This window comes from Oenanthe melanoleuca, chromosome 7 (assembly GCF_029582105.1).
Source record: "Oenanthe melanoleuca isolate GR-GAL-2019-014 chromosome 7, OMel1.0, whole genome shotgun sequence".
In the NCBI taxonomy this organism is placed as follows: domain Eukaryota; kingdom Metazoa; phylum Chordata; class Aves; order Passeriformes; family Muscicapidae; genus Oenanthe; species Oenanthe melanoleuca.
The window spans coordinates 15,454,685-15,474,371 of record NC_079341.1 but is presented as its reverse complement, the minus strand read 5'-3'; the positions used below and the strand labels follow the sequence as shown (position 1 = coordinate 15,474,371).

General features: G+C 40.2%; 1 protein-coding gene across 2 annotated transcripts in view; it reads left to right on the top strand.

The window, feature by feature from the left end:
* Positions 1-610: 610 nt before the first annotated feature.
* Positions 611-19,687, top strand: part of AGPS (alkylglycerone phosphate synthase) — a 50,776-nt gene continuing 31,699 nt past the window's right edge. Inside the window, exons 1-3 of one of the 2 annotated variants that reach the window (XM_056496340.1) lie at positions 611-844; positions 12,435-12,524; positions 15,916-16,006. In XM_056496340.1, coding sequence (XP_056352315.1) covers positions 651-844; positions 12,435-12,524; positions 15,916-16,006 — 375 coding nt within the window. In that variant the 5' untranslated portion in view covers positions 611-650. The remainder of the gene's footprint in view (positions 845-12,434; positions 12,525-15,915; positions 16,007-19,687) is intronic. The other variant, XM_056496339.1, reaches the window with a different exon arrangement.

Genomic DNA, 19,687 nt, shown 5'->3' with positions numbered 1-19,687 from the left:
TTCTCCCTCTTCAAAGTGATGCTACAAAGTGAATCCCAGATGTTCCCACATGGCCCAAATACAGTCAGGACTGTCAATCTCTGCAGAGATTGGCCCAGTGAAGGCTACCCCAGGTACAGAAGGGGATGCAGTCCCAGCAGTCGGTCACCATTCATCTCGTGGTGCGGGAGCAGATCCCCGGGACCTGGATCCTCCCTTCCCGCACAGCCGGGCTAGGCTGCACTCACCAGGGCCTTGTGCCCCTGTCAACAGCCACGATAAAATCTGTAACACCTGTAGGATTACCTGCCACCTCACCGACCCATTTCTTAAGTAACCCGCCTATGCTATTGCCATGAATTAGCATTTCATCATTAACTTAGGCAATCCTCATCTCTGAAGGCCACCATTGTGTTCTCTCAAGTTTGTTCAGCGACCCAGAGGGGCTGTAATTACAGCACCGGAGGCGGGAAATCGTTCATAAGGCCTTTTCTCTCTCTCCCCGGTTTGCCCACCGAGCGCAGCGCTGCGAGCAGCCGCGGCCGCGCCGTGCGGGGAGCGGGAGCGGGAGCGAGCGGCCGCGGGCGCGGGGGGCGGGCGGTGCCGCCGGGCGGCGCCTTCCGCCCGCGCGCCCTCTCACCCGGCGGCGGTCGCGCCACAACACGGAAGCGATGGCGGCCGCGGCCGGGGAGGCAGCGGGAGGCGGCGGCGGCTCCCCGTCCTCCGCCCGGCGGCGGCTGCGCATCATCTCCGGGCACCTGCGGGGCTCGCCGCGGGCGCCGGGGCGGGGAGCGCTCTCCCCGAGCCCCTGCAAGGCGCAGGGCGGCTCCGCCGGGCCGGCCTCCGGCTCTATCCCGAAGAAGCGGTGGGTGCGGGCGGGGGTCCCCGCGGCGGGGCGGGGCCGGGCGGGCTCCCGGGGCGCGGGGCCGGGGCTGCGGGCAGGGGCCGGGGCCGGGGCCTGGCTGTGACAGCGCTCGGACGGCGCTCTCCTGGCGGGCGGGGACGGGCGCGGGCCGGCGGGGCCCGGGGAGGGCCCGCGGGGGCTCTGCGGGAGCAGCGGGGCTCCGTGGAGAGCGGGCGAGGCTCAGCCCGGGCGCCGTGAGCTGCTGAGGCCGTGCGCTGCTGAGGGGCTGCAGGAAACCGAGAGAAGGCGGTCTTCAGCCTCTCTCGGTTCTGTGGCAACTGACACGGTGTTAGAATGGAAAGCCGTTCACGGGCATCTCAATAGCATCTTTAGATATGATGGAAAAGTTTTGTTTTTGTAAATACTTTGAGACTGCTTTAATGAGGAATGTAGCACGTGTGTCTGGTCTCTCAGTCCTCCCCTGTTCACAGAAACCTTCAGCTGATGTAAATAGTGCCAGAGTGTGCTCATACATTAGGCTCTAACAAAAGTTTCTTAGAAATTAATCATTTTAGAGTTATGAACAACTTTTTCTGGTTCTTGCTGTCTGTAATAGTAAAGAATCAGTTACATTACACCAAGAGAAGATAAATAGTCAAATCCTGTAGTTCAGAATTTTTTCACTGGCTCTTGGATTTGTTTTTCTGCTAGAGTTTTTTTTAAATGCTGTAATTATAATACCATTATGTAGTTCCATGTAACTTATTGTCATGAGGCCCCCTTTCTGCTGGGGTGGACTTGTATTAGTTTTGTGGTGTCCTTTTACTGCTCCTCCTTTCTCACATGTGGGTTTTCTATATGTGTGTTGGCTTTCTATCTTGTAAGAGCATTTTAAGGCTTAGGTTGTAGACAGCCTCCTGTTCTCCCTTGAGCTGTGGATGGGAACTAGTTCATTAGTGCATGGGGGCAGTCCAGAGGCAGACTGGGCAAGCAGTGAATAGAAGAGCTGTTCCTCCTCTGAGCAAAGTCCATTCAGCCCATGCTTTGCTCCCACCCTTTTCAAAAAGAGAATCCAAGCCTGGATTCTCCCAACAGGCAGTTTGTGGCCTATGGTCACAGGCTGAACGTGCCTGCTTTGGGAGGACTGGCATGTCATGCACATGCAGTCAGATGTGAACAGCTTTGAAAGCCTTTAGTTCTCATTGAGGGGAATTTGGTGCTTGTGCAGGAGATGAGTCAAACAGTGCTCTCACTGGGACAAATGGGTTTTTCTGAAGTTGTTGCCTTCCATATTGAGTTTTTGTTTGGTTTGTATCTAGGAAGCAATCACTGTTTCTGAAAAAAAAACAGCTTAGCTATTTTTCAGGGATTTATTTTAAATGGATTGCTCTATAATTTCTGCAGCCGGTTATTGCATCTGTAAAGAGCAGGAGAAACAAACTTTTGTGAAGATGTCTGTGAACTCAAAGATAGCTTCTTTCTCAGTGGAGACACAGGCTTGGGGAACTTAACACCTGTACTTCTACAAGTTACTGACATTGCTCTCCCCTATTAGGATTTGCTATAGGATCATCATAATGGATTAATATTTTTACTCTAAATAACTTGATCTGGATTCAGAATAAAAATTTGCTGTGGAGGTGTAAGGGAGCTGCTGGAAAGCTTGGCTTGTTCTTCACCAGAGGTACAACTTTCTTGCTTTACTTAGAGCCCAGCCTTTTTCTTCTGTGTTTAGAAACAAGAAAAACTTAAAGGGAGCTTTATCTCAGTCTTAAGTTTCTGTTTGAACATCTGAGATACAGTTGAAACACTCCTAAGATGCTGCATGTGAAAATTCTGATAACTTCAGTATGGCTAGGAAGTTAGGATCTTGGTTGAGCTTGTGTTTGAGAATAATACCCAGGTTTTGGAATGATGGAGGAGAAAGTTCTGTTGCCTACACTGATTTGAGGGGGGGCAAGTGATGAATTTCTGAGTCTTGTTCTAGTGACTCACACCTAATCTGGAGCTGGTTTTTATTTGTGAGGCCAAGAAGGTTGATGGGAAAATCTAGTAAAAATAACTGACCTAGAGATAGTACATGCCATTTATTGGTAATATCAGGACAATCCAAAGCTGGATGCTGTTTTCTTGTAATCTGTTGAATGCTGATTCAGGTCTTCTGCCTCTTTCGACCTGATACTTTGATTTTTCCTAGCAAAGCTGTAGCCAAAAGTACTTAAGCAAAATGTTTGTTCTTTACACCTGTTGCATCTTTCCTGTAGTGTCTAAAATAGTAGCAAAGCTATGGATGCTACTTTAGTAGATTTCAGTGCACTCTCCTCATGTTGCATTTCTTCTACAAGTAAATGACTTGCTTTGATGAAAAAAACCCTTTGTAGTACTTTAGGTCTGTGATCACAGATTTTTTTTTTTTTCCTGGCTGCTTTTCTAACAGTCAGCAGACAGTGGCCTCTAGAAACATGGCTTTCTTGTTGATAGTTCAACGACCAAACTGTTAAAGATCTTATCCAGACGTTATCTCTCACCAGCAAGGGGAGGATGGAGAGTACGTGGCATTGACTGAAAGTCTGTGGGTCTCATCCAGTTCTTCTTGTTTCCAAATAAAAGACAGAGCAATGCATTTGCATATTGATGTGTTTAAGGATTGTAATACACTTTCTGCTTTCTCAAGTTATAGTTATTGAGATGGGAAAATTCCTCAAAAGACAAGCAACTATTTGCCTGAGTATCCTCTTGAGGAAAATCTTAGGTACTGTAAGAGTAGAGAGATGTTATTTCTCAGTGGCATTCCTGGCTTGAATGTAGTCTTTTAATTGAGTGTGTCAGTGAAAGATGGGATCATAGTTACACAGTGTGTGTTGAAGCCTTAAGAGGATGATAGTCATGCTGAAAATGTTGGTAAAACAATTGAGCCTGAAAGTAACTCTTCTTGAAATTACTTTTCTTGTTCTTTTATGTTATGCTATTGACTTTTGATGACTGGTAAAGCTCACTTTGCTGGTGAGACTTTAGTTAAAAACTTACTTAATCTTCAGAATAACTGTGTATACATGAAGTGTTGAACTTGCACTGCTTTGGAAGCAGTCAGGTGCTGCAACTTCCTGGAACAGAGCTGTACCAGAGTAACTCCTGGGTGTGCTAGAAAGTAAGAGTGCCTCAGGGATGGAGCATGCACTGATACTGATCTCATCAAAATATCTTGTATAGTATAACTTACTTAAATCAAACTTTCAACCATTTGGTCTTTGTTAAAAGGGATAATTGATTTAGTTTAACTAAACGTTGATTCAGTAGCTTGTAGGCTTAAAATTTATTCTGTCCTGGAGCAGCAGAAAGCAGGACAGGATCTCCTGATTATCCTATCTGTCTGCAGAGAAGCTGCTTTCCTAGGGGATGAAGAGAGGCTTGTGAATATCTTTTAATTATTATGGACATACTGTTACACAGGGTAAACTAAGGGATGAGTGTGTAGTGAGCTGACTGCTTTGTGTCAAGTTCACAGGCAGGTTGTTCAGGGTAATGTGTTCATGTTGCCGTACCTTCTTCATATAGACACTTGGAATTCTTGCTGCTAACAATTATCATATTATTATGCAGCAGCATAATTCCTACTTGAAAATAATAAATGTCTTCAGAGAGGCTTTGTATCTTACCCCAGTACTCAGTGATCTATATAATAAAGACTTCATCCTTTAGAAAACAGTGTTTAAGCAACACGTGGTGCTAAGCTGTATCCTGGTGTAGCTGACTTCTGAGTTTAAGGTGATGAAAAAGGATGAAGAAGGAAAGGGCTGGTCCCATTTCACCAGTCTTAAGAAATCAGAAGAATAAGAAACTGTTGCATTGAGGAAGGTGTGGCAGTTCACAGGAGGTTGTGATTGCATCAAAGCAATTAACTGTTAGTCAAACTTAATACTTGAGGAACAGATAAAGAAGATTCTCTCATGGAAACACTAACATGAAAAAAGTGTCATAATCTGATGGTAAAAGTGACTTCATACTCGACAACAATTTGTGTCTAACACGTAGCTCCAAGTAGTTGCATGTCAGAAAGATGAAGTATAGGCACTCTATAAAAATTTATGTAACACAGTATTTCTTGTTAGATCATTTGATACCAAGTAAGCCAAACTGGATATATTCATGAGCTAAATTTTATTAGAAAAAGAACCTAGATGAAAATGTGAAGTGTTTAATATGTGAAGCTCAGTATAGATTATTCTATGAGAGCAAGTAGCAGTTTATGGCAACAACTGAAAGACTTTTGTAGATCAGCTGCTTGTTATCTAGTGAGATCTGTACTGTTACGTACAAGAACATGAATGTGTATATAGCTGTTTATTTAAGCTTGATGTGTTTATTTAAACTGAGTAGAATTAGAATAATCTGATAATGCAATAGATTAAAGTGATTACTTGGACTAGAAGCTACTTTGAGCTGTAGCAAATTAAGAAGATCAGTAGTGTAGCAGGCTGCAGTCAATTAGATTTTGCTGAAGTGTTACTGTACCTCTTTGTAGAAAATAATGTGAAGTATTAAAAATAATTTGCAGGTTGAATGTGATGGACAAGTGTTAATACCTCTGTAGTGTTATTATATTAAAAGTGGCTGTTTTATGCAACACCACCAGGGTTGATGGTGTAGGCCAGAAAGGTTTCTTGAGCCATGCTGTGTTTGCTACAAAGCATGCTGAAACATTCTCTATGGGATGGGTAAAAAGGTATCCAGGAACTGATTTGCGCAGAAAAATGGCAGACAGTTGATTCCTTCAGTAGGTTATTTCTTTTAAGGCAGCAAAGCAGATTTCCTGGTTTTGCAAACTTTCAGAAAATACTTCTCAAAGGACTGATCTCTTCATGCTGTTTCATTTACTGCCTGGAAGTAGCCATGTGTGTGCATTTTGTAGTAGAGCAGTCTCTTCAGAGATAAAAACAAAACTGGTGCCAGCTGAAGTAGTAGGTGGAAGAGTAGGTAGAGAGAGCTTCTAGTAAAGTATTCTGTTGCATAAGAATCATCATTTGGCCAAGTGTCTACTGGAAAGAATGATTATAATGTCTTGGCTTTCCTAGATCTTTAATTCGCCCTAATTTACTGTGGAAGAACAGTAGAGAAACACTAATTTCCTTGTTCCTTGGGGCTTTGTTTATTACAGTGTGTTGAAAAGAAGAGTCATGAAATAGTCAAAGCTAAGAATGTGTGTAAGGAAAGTGAACACGTGTTTTATCAGAATAGTTTAAAGAAAAGCACTCTGCTTTTGGGTACCTTGATGTCTTATGCCTAAAATCTGCTTGTCTGCATTTGCTGCTTACTGTAGGTTTAAACTGTAATTATGAGCCCAGGTTGGTGTTATATTAGATATTCAGCAAACAGAATAGCAACTGAATCGGTGTATGTGCATCTGGCGGGGCTTAGCTGAAAGTGTGGGCTACAGAACCTGAATGTGTCTAAGGTTATAAAACAGGTGTTATTTGACTTCAGACTTGGGAACAGCTCTATTAGGTTTGCTGCAGGGAAGGTCTTCCAAGAGGGAAAAAGTATAAGAATGACAAACACAGCAGATACTCTCTGCCTGCAGAATGGCATTCCTCTCCAGATAAATGATGCTTTCAAAAGCAGTTCTTGAAACAATTCCTTGGGCTGCATATTCTTTCTTTATTTCAGGCACTGATGCTAATTTACTGCTGGCTTCAAAAGCACTCTGTAATGTTGCTTGGTTGACAAGTGGGACTGTTCCAGGGGAGAGGGAGAGCGATCTTTTGGTACCACTGTGTAAAGGGTTCTCAATTTCCAGCTGTGGGGCTGGGTTGGTAACCCAAAGTCCAGCTGAGGTAGGCTCTCAGGAGTTGTTCCTTGGGTAATGTCTTCTTGTAACACCTTACCACCATAAAACTGCCTCAGTATTACTGCATCCACACACTGAGTTTTGCAAGAACTCTAAAACTTGCAAGACTGTGTTACATTAGGCAAAAACTGGTGCTTAAGCCCATGTGGTAGCCCTTAAAACTGCCACATTAAACTGATTTCTAGGAATCTGCTGGTTCTTCCATTATGCAACAGCAGTGCCTATGAATATTTTATGTGTATGTGATTTTAATGCTGAGCATCCACTGGTGATTGAATTGACAGTGTTGGTGGTTATTGCAAGGAAACTGATGGGAGCATCTGGACTTTGCTCCACCTGAGTCATGTTTCTCCAGCTGGATTGAACTGCACATTCATCTTGTTTCTCCAAAGAAGCCTTGGCTATATGTGGGATACTCTGTGCTTATCCTTCAGCTTCCTATGGGAGAGATGAGAACTTTTTCATCCAGTCACTGTGCTAGTCACTAAAACCTGAGATTTGCTGGCAGGTACAGTTTGTTGAAAGGGTGTAGTCCAAAGGCCTCTGCCTGCCCAGCTGAGTGACTGGATTCTTTAGGAGCACTAATTCAGCTGGTGGGCCAGGGTTCATCCTCCTGCCTCCCAACTGCAAAAATCCAAAAATCCTTATCCAGTGAGTCAAACTAGTATTTTAGTGTCGGGCATTGTAAGGAAGTGAAATATTTAAATTCACTTCAACTAGTCACACTGTGATAATCTATTGCTTCCATGGTGACTTATTTTCTTTCACGCAATATAATTTCATGTACATATATATATAAACATATACATCAAAAATCTTCAGCAAGGTTTGATTTATACTACTTCGTATATTTCAGAAGTGAATTTCTATCATTTAAGCTAGAAGGCAAGAAAGTAATAGTTATTTTCTACTATTTCTGACTAAAATATTCCACATTTCTGTCTAAAATGAAGTAGTTAATGAGCTTGATATTTTGTTGGAGCCAATGCACTGGGTAGGAATGGTGTTATCTTTAAGACGGTTTGGGTACAATACTGAATAACATTTAGTTTACAGTGAGAATAATGTCAGATGTTGGCGAGAGTCTTGGCTATATATTCTTGGAAAGGAGTCTGGGAAGAAAACCAGAAGGGTGTGTAAATTATATCTTGCTACACATACAACATGTATAGCATGAACGTGTCACTTGACTAAGTCAAACTCAGCAGTTTTTTTTTTTTTCAAGCTGGGATATGAGACTTCCTAACATATTTGGATGTATTCAGATATTATACAAGGTATTCAGGGTTTTTTGGGTTTTTTTTGGGTTTTTTTTCAGTTATTTTAACATGTAGCAACCAAATCCTTGAATTTTTGAAGAATGAAGATAGAAGCAATTACTGAAAGGGTAGTTTTGTTTCAGTTCAAGATATTGATGTGTTAGTGGATACATAATTTGTAAAAGTTTAGGTATAATGATAGTACATATTAGTTGCAGATGAACAGGTAGCTGAAGTCCTCAGAGACAGCACTGGGTACATTGGGAACTTTTACATGGAGGAGGAGGATTTTTTTGTGTGCTTAAGTCTGCAGATCGTCAGTAGTCCTTTCTGCCCTTTATATTCATCTGGCATATAAGATTAATTATATTATCTTAACAATGATACTGGGAGTGAAAAGTTTGGGAAACATAGAAGGTACATCGATTGCTCAGTTGCAGCTTGGATCATTCTTGAGAGCCAAGGTAAACATGGTGCATGATGCTAATCTGGCAAGCAGCTCTGATTGCTGCTCCAGGGCATTAGAGGGCAGTGGGAGTCCTGTGCTGCAGCTGGGGTGTGAAAAGTGTTTTCTAGGAAATGGTGACTGTAGAAATAATGCTGTGCAAGGGCAGTATAAAAATGCCGAGGGAGAAATGCTGTTACAACACTTAAAAGACCTTTTTTCCTTGCTTGCCCTCTGTTTCCTACAGTCAGATTACAGTTTTGGTTTCCAAATGCAAGCTGGAAAGACAAGGCAATGCAGAGCCAGTGTGTGTTACAGTGTATTTCCCTTACTTGAGGGAGCTGGGGTAGTGAGCCAGACGTAGGGAAGAGTAGGACGCTGCCCTGGCTTCATCTGGCAAAGCTGCTTGCACCTGGGCTGGGTAGTATGGCAACTAATATGTGACACTCTTCCAGAAAGTTCAGTCTTGAATTATATGAGCATGACATTGCTATTGCCTCTGTCGTCATAAAGGCTTAGAGATCTCCTCTGGATGTCTTCTGCTTTCCTCTCTGCTGAGGGTAATTCTCTTGAGTCTTGAGGTTCACCTGCTCTTGCTTATGAAGAACATACCTTTCAGATGGTAATGCAACAAGATCTGAACACCTTGGTCTTCTTCAGGCTGTGTGATTTACAAATCAGCCTTTCTTTTAAAATCTGGCCTCTTTAGGCTTCACTTTTTTGGGAAGCCATATGTAGTATTTCCTCTGACTTGTTTGTAGCATGTAGGCATGAAGTGCTAAAAACTGCGGTATGTAAATCAAACCACGGTTCTTAAATTGGCAGTACTCTGGTGTGGTGGAAGAAAAGAAGGAATAAATGTAAAATGACTCATTCCAAAAACAACCCTTCCTGTCTCCAAATAGAAATCTGGCTTGTTTAGTATAGTTTTGAATATTGAAATTGGGTGCTTAAGTTTCTTGTTCTGGTGTTTACCTGCCACAAGATATAGTACTGCCCATTGTGTGTGGTGGTGGTGTGAAATCTCCTGCCTTTGTGTTTCAAGGTAGCCAAGATGTTTGTGTCAACTATTCTTCAACAAACATGCAAACTGTTACTTTAGATTTTAATTTAATTACGATCATCACACCAATGATGGGAGCTATGCTGTCTGACAGACTAATGCTTTGTGTACTTGATTTACTCAGGAATAGTTCAACCAGAAAATAAACACTTAGGAGTTAAAACTCTTAAACCGTTCTGTGTTTTAGAGCCTGATCAAAGTGCCAGGTGGTTTAACACCAACCTAGGAAATTAGGCCTTTAGAACAGGCAAGCAGATGGGAATGTAGTTAGTGGACCAGAAAAACCTCATATCTGAGTCTTATCTTTTTGTCCTTAATTAATAATACCTCCCTATGATTTTGTGGGAAGTATCTGTCTGTACTGACATCAGGACTAATGATAATTTCAAACCTGGCCATTGTCAGTTTCTCTCATGTCTCTAGTTTCTTTAGGGCGTGGCCTTTTGTGTCTTGCTCTGATTGTCTCCAGATTTGCAGATACTTTCTCTAGCCTGATTCATGCTTCATTGTTGGCATATTTATTTTGGCACTGCCTTGCAAGAGGACTTCCCTCTTTAACTTAGAAGGGAAGCAGTTTGAGCCTTCCTCAATTTTGCTTAGTAATATCAAGTCTGTTCTGACTTTACAGGATTCAACAAACTACAGAGGTGAGGTATACAGAAATACTGCATTTAGTCAGCAGAGGGAGAAATCTTCCCTTGAGGAGGACTGTAGTGATTGAGATTTGAAAGGAACAGTTAGTTAAAAAAAAAAATCACTTGAGCTGGCCAATTCTGTGTCACCTTCTCAGCTGGGAGCAGCTCCACTGTGTATGACTTAGTTTCTTTGTGGAACTTCGTATAAATATATGCAACACTTATAAATATACATACATAGAGATAAGGATGAAAATGGGCAAGTCTGCAAAACATACTTTAAGAACCCTTTTTGATAATCTGTCACACAGCACAATAGCACAAGGCATTCCCATGCTATGCAACACAAGTGGATCCTTGTCCTTTCCTGTATGAACTCTACATGTGTAAAGATCAGAGAGAGGAGACAGCTGAGGAGGCTTCTCTATCTGGACAGCTCTGCTCAGTTTAATTTTGGTGAAATTTTAGAACTGATTCTTCAGTATGGAACAACATAGACTGGCTATTTCACAAAACTGTGTAGAGTCATTTCAGTTTTCAGTTATTGATAAAGTTTGCTTTAAGTGCCAGATTTGTCAAAGGCTTTGTCAAACAATTTTGTCAAACAGTTGTAATGAAATACATGACCATGGCTGTTTTCCATCTGATTAATTAAAACCTTGCATGCAGACAGTTTGAAGAAAATAGATTTTGTTGAAGCCAAGTCTATTGAATTACACTAATAGTATGTCAGCAGCCTGTGTTAATATTATCTTTATAATGAAAACCTTTGGTAATCAGTCATCACACAATTATCTTGCATGTAATGCTGGAGCTGAAAGTGATTGAGGCAGTGCTTTCTCTGAGTCACAAGGTCTTTTTGAAATGGTCACTCCTGATCATCTTTTTCTTAAGCAGTCAGAGTAAGAGCTACATTTACTGTATATAGGGCAGGGAGGTAAATGATCTTTTGACAGACTTCTTTGAGATGCGTCTCTTCTTAACTAAAATTCAGTTTCTGGGTTAGTAATTTCATTTGTAATGTAAATAAATGACAAACTTTTAAAGCAAAGCTTGATTAATGTGATTAATAATTACTACTAGTGTATTTCTTAAGTCTTAAATATACTTACACTGATACAATTCTGATGATTTCATCTCATTAAGAGAACTTCTGATACGGTTGTGCTTAAGATTTTTCAATTTTCTGCTTGTATTTTGGCAGTTGTGAGTATGGTCTTTATATATCTGTAGTTTTATGCTATCACATTCTGGTTGCATTTGATATGTTATTGTTGCACTCCTTGAGGTTTTGTTATTTATGACTTTCAGTCCAATTGTGTCTCAAAGTGCCTCATCAACTGAATGTTAAGAATGCTGTGGGATTGCAGTAGTGATGAAGCAACTAAAATCATTATTCTCTGTCAAGAAAATTCTATTATATGTCAAGAAAATAAATCTAAATACTAAATGTCTTTTTTTATTCTGAAAATATTTAGATGTTACCTATTCGTATACTGATGTTTATTTATAGAGTGAAAACCAAGCATCTTTCACACATTACACTTGCTAATTGGAAAATACCACCATATCACCAGTGATCTACTCCTCCCTCTCTAAGCAGAAGAAAAACAAACTGACAAATCCCTTCAGTCCCAACAATTCCATGTACTGCTGCAGGCTGGGGGCAGAGTGGCTGCAAAGTAAAAGGCCCAGTGGAAAAGGACCTTCAGCTCTGATAAGGAGTGGCTGAGGGAGCTGGGGGTGTTGAGCCTGGAGAAAAGGAGGATCAGGGGTGACTTTGTCACTCTCTCCCTGTCAGGAGGGTGTAGCCAGGTGGGGGTGGTCTCTTCTCCCAGGTAACAGGTGGCACAGGATGAGAGGAAATGGCCTCAAGCTGCATCTGGAGAGGTTCAGGTTGGACGTCAGGGAGAATTTCTGTGCTGAAAGGGCTATCAGGCATTGAGGGCTATCACACCCAGGGAGGTGGTGGAGTCACCATCCCTGAAGGTGTTCAGGAAATGACTGGATGAGGCACTTAGTGTTGTGGTTTGGTTGGCATGGTGGTGTTTGGTGAAAGGTTGGACATAATGATCTTAAAGGTCTTTCCCAACCTTAATGATTCTATGATTCAATACTGTGTGCAATGACTTAAGCTGGTGGTTGTTTTTATAGAGCTGGTCTTTCAAGTCATAGGATGCAATCTGAATTAGTAGTGGTTGTGGTTTCAGAATTTTTTTTGGCTCTAAGCTATGAACTTCCGATATGTACTTGATTTCTTGAATTGCTGTCTGGTAAGACTTTTTTCCAAAACCATGAAATGGAAAGTCATTTTGGATCTGTAATATGCTAATATTGTCACTCACGTATTTTTTTCCCTTTAAGGCAAGAACTTTTGAAGTGGAATGGATGGGGATATAATGATTCCAAATTCATCTTCAATAAGAAGGGTCAAGCAGAATTTACAGGAAAAAGGTAAGTTTATGTAAATGAAGTATCATTTTAAGTAGTTTATTTGAAAAGAGTTTAAAAGCTGCACAGTACAGTTAATTCAAAGAAGGCAAAGTTGCTTCATTTCATAGAATAGGTTACTCTGCATTTAACAGGTTTATTGAAGTCTACACACAGGAGTCTGACATAAGAAAATAGACTGTGTGGCTTATTGAAATGTTCATTAAAAATGTTATAAAGATTAATGTGAGTCTTCTCTGTAACTTGATATAATCTGTGTATTAATGAAATCACACTGAGAATCTGCACCATGTTCTAAAGTTAACATGCAGTGCAATTTTGGGAACCTCTTGAGCATCAACTAGTTGCTTTATTAAATTTCCACTTTGTTTTGGGTTTCTTATCCACTGTGCATGGAGCTACTTCATCCTCTGAACTTAAAAACTGCTCTTCAGTTGTATGTTGTGTAGTGGCACCACTTCTGTTTTATCACTCTCTAACCCTTTATGCAGCAAACTTGTTTTTCTGAGAAATATATTTTTTGAGAAACTACATTAAAATGAAGTCTACTTGGGGAATCTCTTGATTTTGTTCCAGTGGAATTTAAATCTGTCGCATCTTACTGGTTTGGGTTTGGATTTTTTTTTCCTGAGTGGAAAGTAACCTTGCAGTCTCTTCCATGGTTTAAAAAATCCGCTTTCCATAAGAGTTGGAAAGAAAAGAATGGAGAAGAGTCTGTAAACTTGCTTGAGTCAAAGCTGCAAAAATCTAACCGGGATCTTGAGCGCTTCAGTTGTTAATTTCTTGATTTTCAGGCCCAAATTAAAATGCAAAGCCTTGTATAAGCCAGTTCACTGTATAATATTTAGGGAGGTGCTGCACAGAAAATCAAAGCACACTAAACAAGAAAAAAAGATAAAGGGCAGGACTTCTGTTTTTTTTCAGGAGGAAGCATCAAGGCTGTGTTACTGATATGTACCAGTCGCTGTTCTAAAATAGTGGTTTTTTTCCCCATCCACACTGTCTCTGAGAGGTAGAAATACCTTGTTGGGCCACACCAGTATAGTTTCTATTGAATAGTTTGCCCCAGTGGCAAAAGTGTTTGAAGTGTAAATAGGAGAATAAGCATCTGCACGGGTGGTGTAGATGCTTCATCCTTTCAGTACTCACCAACAGGTCTGTTGTCCAAAAATTTGTCTAATAACTTCTAGTCTGCTCATACTGCCTGCCTATGCAGCATCCAGTGGCAGTAAGTTTGAGGTTCTGGTTGTGTAAAGTATTTGTGTTTTGAAACAAGTATCCCTTAGTGTTTTGCAGGACTAGGTGGATGGTAGTTCTTCAGCCTATCTCCTGTGTTATTTGTAAGACTTAGTTCTATCTTTTGCATTTTCTCTCCATGCTTGCAGTGTCCTGGGCCCCTCAGTCTCTGCTTTTAAGGCCTTTTGGTCTTTACAGTTGGTCTCTGCAGCCTCTCTAGCTCCACTAGATCTTTCTGGAATAGGGACAAAAATTGTGTGCAGCACTCAAGGTGTGGATACAGCAGTGTTCTACAGAGCAGCAGAAAGAGATGAATTGTCTTCTTTCTTACACCTGCCCAGATGATGCATAGGACTGTGAACTACTGTTGTACATGGTCAGTGAAGATGCCATGATACTGACTACCAGTGGGATTCTGCAAAATATACAATAATGATTTTTTTTTTTTTTTTTTGCTTTTGCAATTATCTTAACTTCCATGGTTTTTTGTCTGCTTAGGTTTTTTTAAACTAGGAACTGGGTTTCTATCAGTGTGATCAATAAACCCTGCCCTTTTCTTAATTTACCCTAATCTTCAGCCTGTAGAAGAACCTTTTCTTCAGTACTGTAGTAGTGTATTTTCTTAAATAATTTTTGGGATGAGCACCTGTGGAAGTATAAAGGAGTGTGAGATTTCATGTTCATTGTATCTCTTTTATTCACGTTTTGTTTTTGCACCCTGATAAAACTCCTAGGATTAGTGAAACAGGAGTTTTTGGAGTGTATCTGTGGCAGGTGGTTTTTGGAGGGCTTCTTGCACCATCAGTACATATATATATATATATATATATATATATATATATACAAATCTTGCTTCCTGAGGAATCATGCACTGCAGTAAACTAACTTCTGTGCTGTGACTTCTGTCTGTGTCTTGACTTAAAAGTTTTGGGGATTCTAATAGCTTTAGTTGTCCTTTGAGTAAGTGATTAAGGTTACTCTCAGAAAGCAGCTATAGTGGTAGTTTGGCAATACTAAGAAGTAAACACTCTAAGAAGAAAACACACCAAGCTGGCCTGGGTCTCTGACTTCATTGTGAACTCCTGATGCAAATGTGTTAAACTTTCATTGCTTATTGCATTTTTCTTTTCGTAGAGTTCACATCCTTTTAATATGGGTTTGAAACAGTAACAGCTGTCACAGAAGGAATGATGGAACACTGTCTTCCATGCTGAAGAGTCTAGCTTGATTTAAGGTTGTAGCCCTTTTAGTTCTAGGAGTAGAGTAGAGGGTTTGTCAGTAGAAGAGCTGGAGTTGTAGCTGAGATGAGGAAACAAAAAGAATTGATCTTTCTGTGTAACAAGTGACTCAGTTATAGAGTTGGTTGCGCCAGGACAGGGTCATAACTGGATTTACAGTGACTGAATGATCTTAGAGGGAAGACCCAGTTAGGTCTAATGCAATGACCCAGGTGAAAACTATGGTAAGGACTCTCGCTGCTGAAAGCTCTTAATACCAAAGGAAGATCTTACTTTTACTCTCTTCTGGGAATACTTTTGCACCCATAAACATGCTCTTCTCAGTGTCCCCAGCCTTCCATGTTTTCAGGTGTGGTGCACATGGTCAAAACAGCTCCTCTGTCCTTTAAGTCTGCATTTGTCACATGGCTAAGCTCTGGAAATAATTTTGTCCTGGAAATAATTTTACAGTGCTTGGTGGATTCTGATGCATTTTGATGATGAAGGGTTAACTTCTAATACTGTTTCTGTTTTCCTGAAAGCATAAGATGTACTGATATGGGTTTGTGTGTCTTAGACTGCCATTTACACTGCAGTGTGCCCTCTGTCTGTAGCTGGCATGTAAACTCTGGTGCTGCTTTCTATACTACTGCAAGGGAGAGACCTTCTTAAGAGTGGTGGGGTGGGATAACTAAAAAGCCTTACACCCAAAGCAAAGTGATACCATGCTGACAAATTATTTGATTCTGTGTGAAGTAAAGAGCAGTTGCATACAATGAAATATGCACTTACATGGAAAGTAAATATGCAGAAGCCTTGAAGGCCTGTAGGCAAAGAGTTTGATTTAAAACTTCTGTTTGTATGTACATAGAATTGAAAGAAGTGTATCTGATATACATTCTTTTAATTTAAAATGACCCTATGTAATATTGACTTTTCAGGTACAGATTAGGTGGTATGGTATTACCAACTTTTAAGGAATGGATAGAAAAAACCTTTGGAGCAAGTCTGGAGCACAAAACTACCTCTAGAGTAAGTAAATAGCTGAACCAGTTCCTTTGAACATTAGTCTTGGTGATAATCAAGACCACACTGTTAAAGATGATTCAGCTCTCACACATAATTGATTTAAATATAGTGTATTAATTCTTCCAAGTTTTTGGGGAAAAAAAAGTTGGTGTAGAATTATGGTGTGAAACCTTACATGTCTTAGCATGACTTGCGGTTTCAGGATAACTGGTAGTACATTTATTGAAATGGAAGTTTCCAATTTGGGAGTTTTTTGTCCTGCCTGTAGTTTGCATTTCAAGACTGTAGAAACTGTTAGCCTAAGAGGGAATTGTTTTTACAAAATCAGTGTTATTCTTGATAACAGAGACAGAAAATAAAGGGAAGTTAAATTGTGATGTGTTTTTGGTGTATTGAAAGATGTCAAAGTTCTTATTTGACAGTAATTTTTACTTACTTGTCTGGGTGCTGAAAAATGACTACCAGAATACTCAAGATTGAACTGAATGTTTTCAGAAAAATAACACATTGGGAATGTTCTGTAAGTCATACATACTTTGCTTTTTAGAAAGAGTAACTTATGTTAGTCAGGAGACCTGGTTCCCTTACTGGAATCTCCTTGAAGCTTCAGGTTCCTGACTAGATAGCTGCTAAAAAAGTACTGGAAGCAGGCTGTGCTTGTACTGTGACTGTAGCAACCCAGCTTTGGGTAATGGTTGTACCCATCTCTTGAGCAAGTTCAAGATTGCATTTTCTTTGAAGCAGGTAACCTCATAGGGCCTGAAAACTTAATGTTTCTTCAGTCTTCTATTCATCAAGACATTCTTTCATCTGCCATGACTTACAGGATTTCCATCTGCCAATATATTTTGAATAATTCATCTGGATGTGTTTTTGTTGACCAGGGTTGGTCAACAGCTGGCAGCTGCTTTAACTTACTGTGAACAGGGGTCTTCAGAACTGTTGTTCCCTTTTTACATGCAGAGAAAGGATAGAGCAAAGCAGAATTGAAGGACAAGTACAGTTATTTTAATAATACCCCAATTCCATAGTGCATCTTGCATACCAGCTCCCCAGAATATCTGCCAGTAATGTTGAGTGCTTTTCTGTTATATTGTTCCCCTCTAGTTTTGATGGTCTTGTAAAATCTGAAGCAGGCTGACTACCTTGATATGGGCTAGGACTATTTGGAGTCTCCAATATATACCTGGGCATCTCATAGCTAGTCTCAAGTGCTGCTGCAGGTCCCTCATTTTCATGGCTGTCATAACTCCAAGGTGTATTTCAGGTTGTCATGCTGTGCTGGGTTTTCAGCTTCTCCTATCACCTAAGCATGAAGAAACTTGGATATAGGAATAGCAGTAAGGAAGTGATCTCTTGGTTCACTTATCTTTCAATCCCATCTCCTCCTGCCTCTGTCATGTAAGATTGGAGGGTTCCCTGTTGCATGTGACTTTTGAATTTTAATTAACAACAGTAAATGTACCTGCTTCTGTGATCTTCAAGATCTGCTTTTTCTTTTTTCAGAGCAGGCTTAACATAGAGAGCAGTTTAAACCTAGTTCACATAGGTTTCCTGACTAGCTTTTCAGGGTGCAAATTTTAAAATATTTCAATCCTATAAGAATAAATAAAGGTGTATTTTTGTTTGTCACTGTGCATAGTATTTTATAGATAAATATTAACTTTTTAATCTTGAAGATCATCAGGCACTTCGGGTTCAACTTGATTTGAAAATCATCTGTCTAGGGAAATCCAAGAAGAAATAAAAGTTTGAAGTCTGAAATGTAAACACAGCTAGCAAAGGTTTTTTCTTAAAACAAATTATTTAAAGATCTTTATTTGGTACCTGTTTGTTTGTTTCTTATGTTTCCTGGGTTGCTATCAGCTTTCTGGGCTAGCAAACAGCACTGTGTGAATGTGCATTAATAGCAGAATAGTCAGAGCAGTCCAAGACCAGACTTACATTGTGTTTACTGTGACTGGCTCCTAAAATCAAAGTGTCTCAGTAGTGGAGTGCCTCTCACCTAACAACACTTAATTTCAGCTTCTGTGTTTGTAGGTGACAAGGTGAATATATTGGAGGGAAATGGCTTCTTTTTTTTTAGCTGTGTGACACCTTATTTCAGTAAGTACAGCATTATCCTTAAAGCAAGCCAGGGTGGCACATACTCTCTTCCAAAAGTCAAATCACTGTTAAAACTGTATGTTCATTATGTCATGTGTCCCACATAAGAATTCTAACCCAAACTTTTTGCTATCCACCTGAACCTGTGAATGCTGTCAGCCATCAGTAAAGAGCATATCATGCAGCTATTTCTTTCTGAATTATTCCTGTCAGTACTCTTAATTTCTCCATAACCTTACATAGTTTTTGTAGGATGGACACTCCATGTCAATGATACGAGTTTCCTGGTAAGTTTAAATCTTACCTTCTTCAGCTCTCACAACTCAACCCATTCAGAATGGACTGCTGCTGTTGTGGCAGATGGAAGACTATTAATCTCCAATTTCCTTACTGTTAGGTTGATAACTGGTACGATCTTCTAAGATTTTATCTTAAGATATATATTGGCAAAAGGTGTCAGCTGCTCTATAGGTTATGTAGAGCAAAGATAGGCAAAACTCTGGGAGAGAAAACTTACATGTGTGAGTATACTTTTTGTAGAAGGCAACCTTCAGAAGATTAAAGCAAAGTGAATTCCATTTTGTTACTCTATTTTTGTATTTGTCAAGAAGCATAGGTGAGGCTTGTCAAAGAGATGTCTTAAGTTTGTTTGACTAGGGGGAACATTACTGCACAATACTTTTTGGTGGTAGGGCTCTAAACAAGCTTTTTCTGGTATCACTAGGCAGCCTGTAATCTTTCCTGAGTGCTTTATAGCAAAGGTGCAAGCACATTCTTCTCTTTGGGTTGATGTCAGTTAATTTTCCAGCAAGGCTTGCATGGAAGAAGTGTGAAAGCATTGCACTCTTTTAACTAATTTTTGTTCAGTCCCTGATTTTTAAAAGTGTATTTAAAGTAAAAGATGTGGTGGTAAAAAAGCTTTCAGTTCTGCCCCCAGACTTGAGGGAGACTGTTAACAGGAAATAAGACTCTTGAACAACATCTTCTTTTGCAATGAGACTTCAAGTCAAGAAGTTAGATTTTAGTCATCAGACAAGCTTTTTATCTCATTAAAGAACTCTTTAATTAGAGGCCATTTGTGAGTGAAGACGTATTCTTTTAGGGAGATTACCCATATTTGCTCCATTTTTAAGGAGAAAAAAAGTCATGGTCTTTTTGGAATCTTCAAAGCATATAAAAGTCTTACACTTAATGTCTGCAAAATACTTTTTTTAATCTGGGTCTTGTTAAGTATTCTTGTTCTCTGAGTGGCTTTAAAAAGTTGACACGTGAACTGCATTTTTACATGCCAAATAATTGAAAGTGGAGCTCAGAAAAGAGAGTTAAGCAGTTGTCTGCACTTTGAGAAGCTGTAAGAGTACTAGACAAGGCATCTGTTGGAAGAACCTGGAAGAATGAGCCGTTAGAAAATCTTAAGCAGAGGTTTTCTGTCTGGACTTATGGGATCTTGATTCAAGGTCTGTTGGTAAGTCAAAATGTCCTGTGTAGCTTCCCTGAAAGAAGTGTTGTTTGGGACTTTTTAGATGGAGACTTTCTGGAAACACTTGTATGTATGTGACTCAACAAAGATTTTATAGA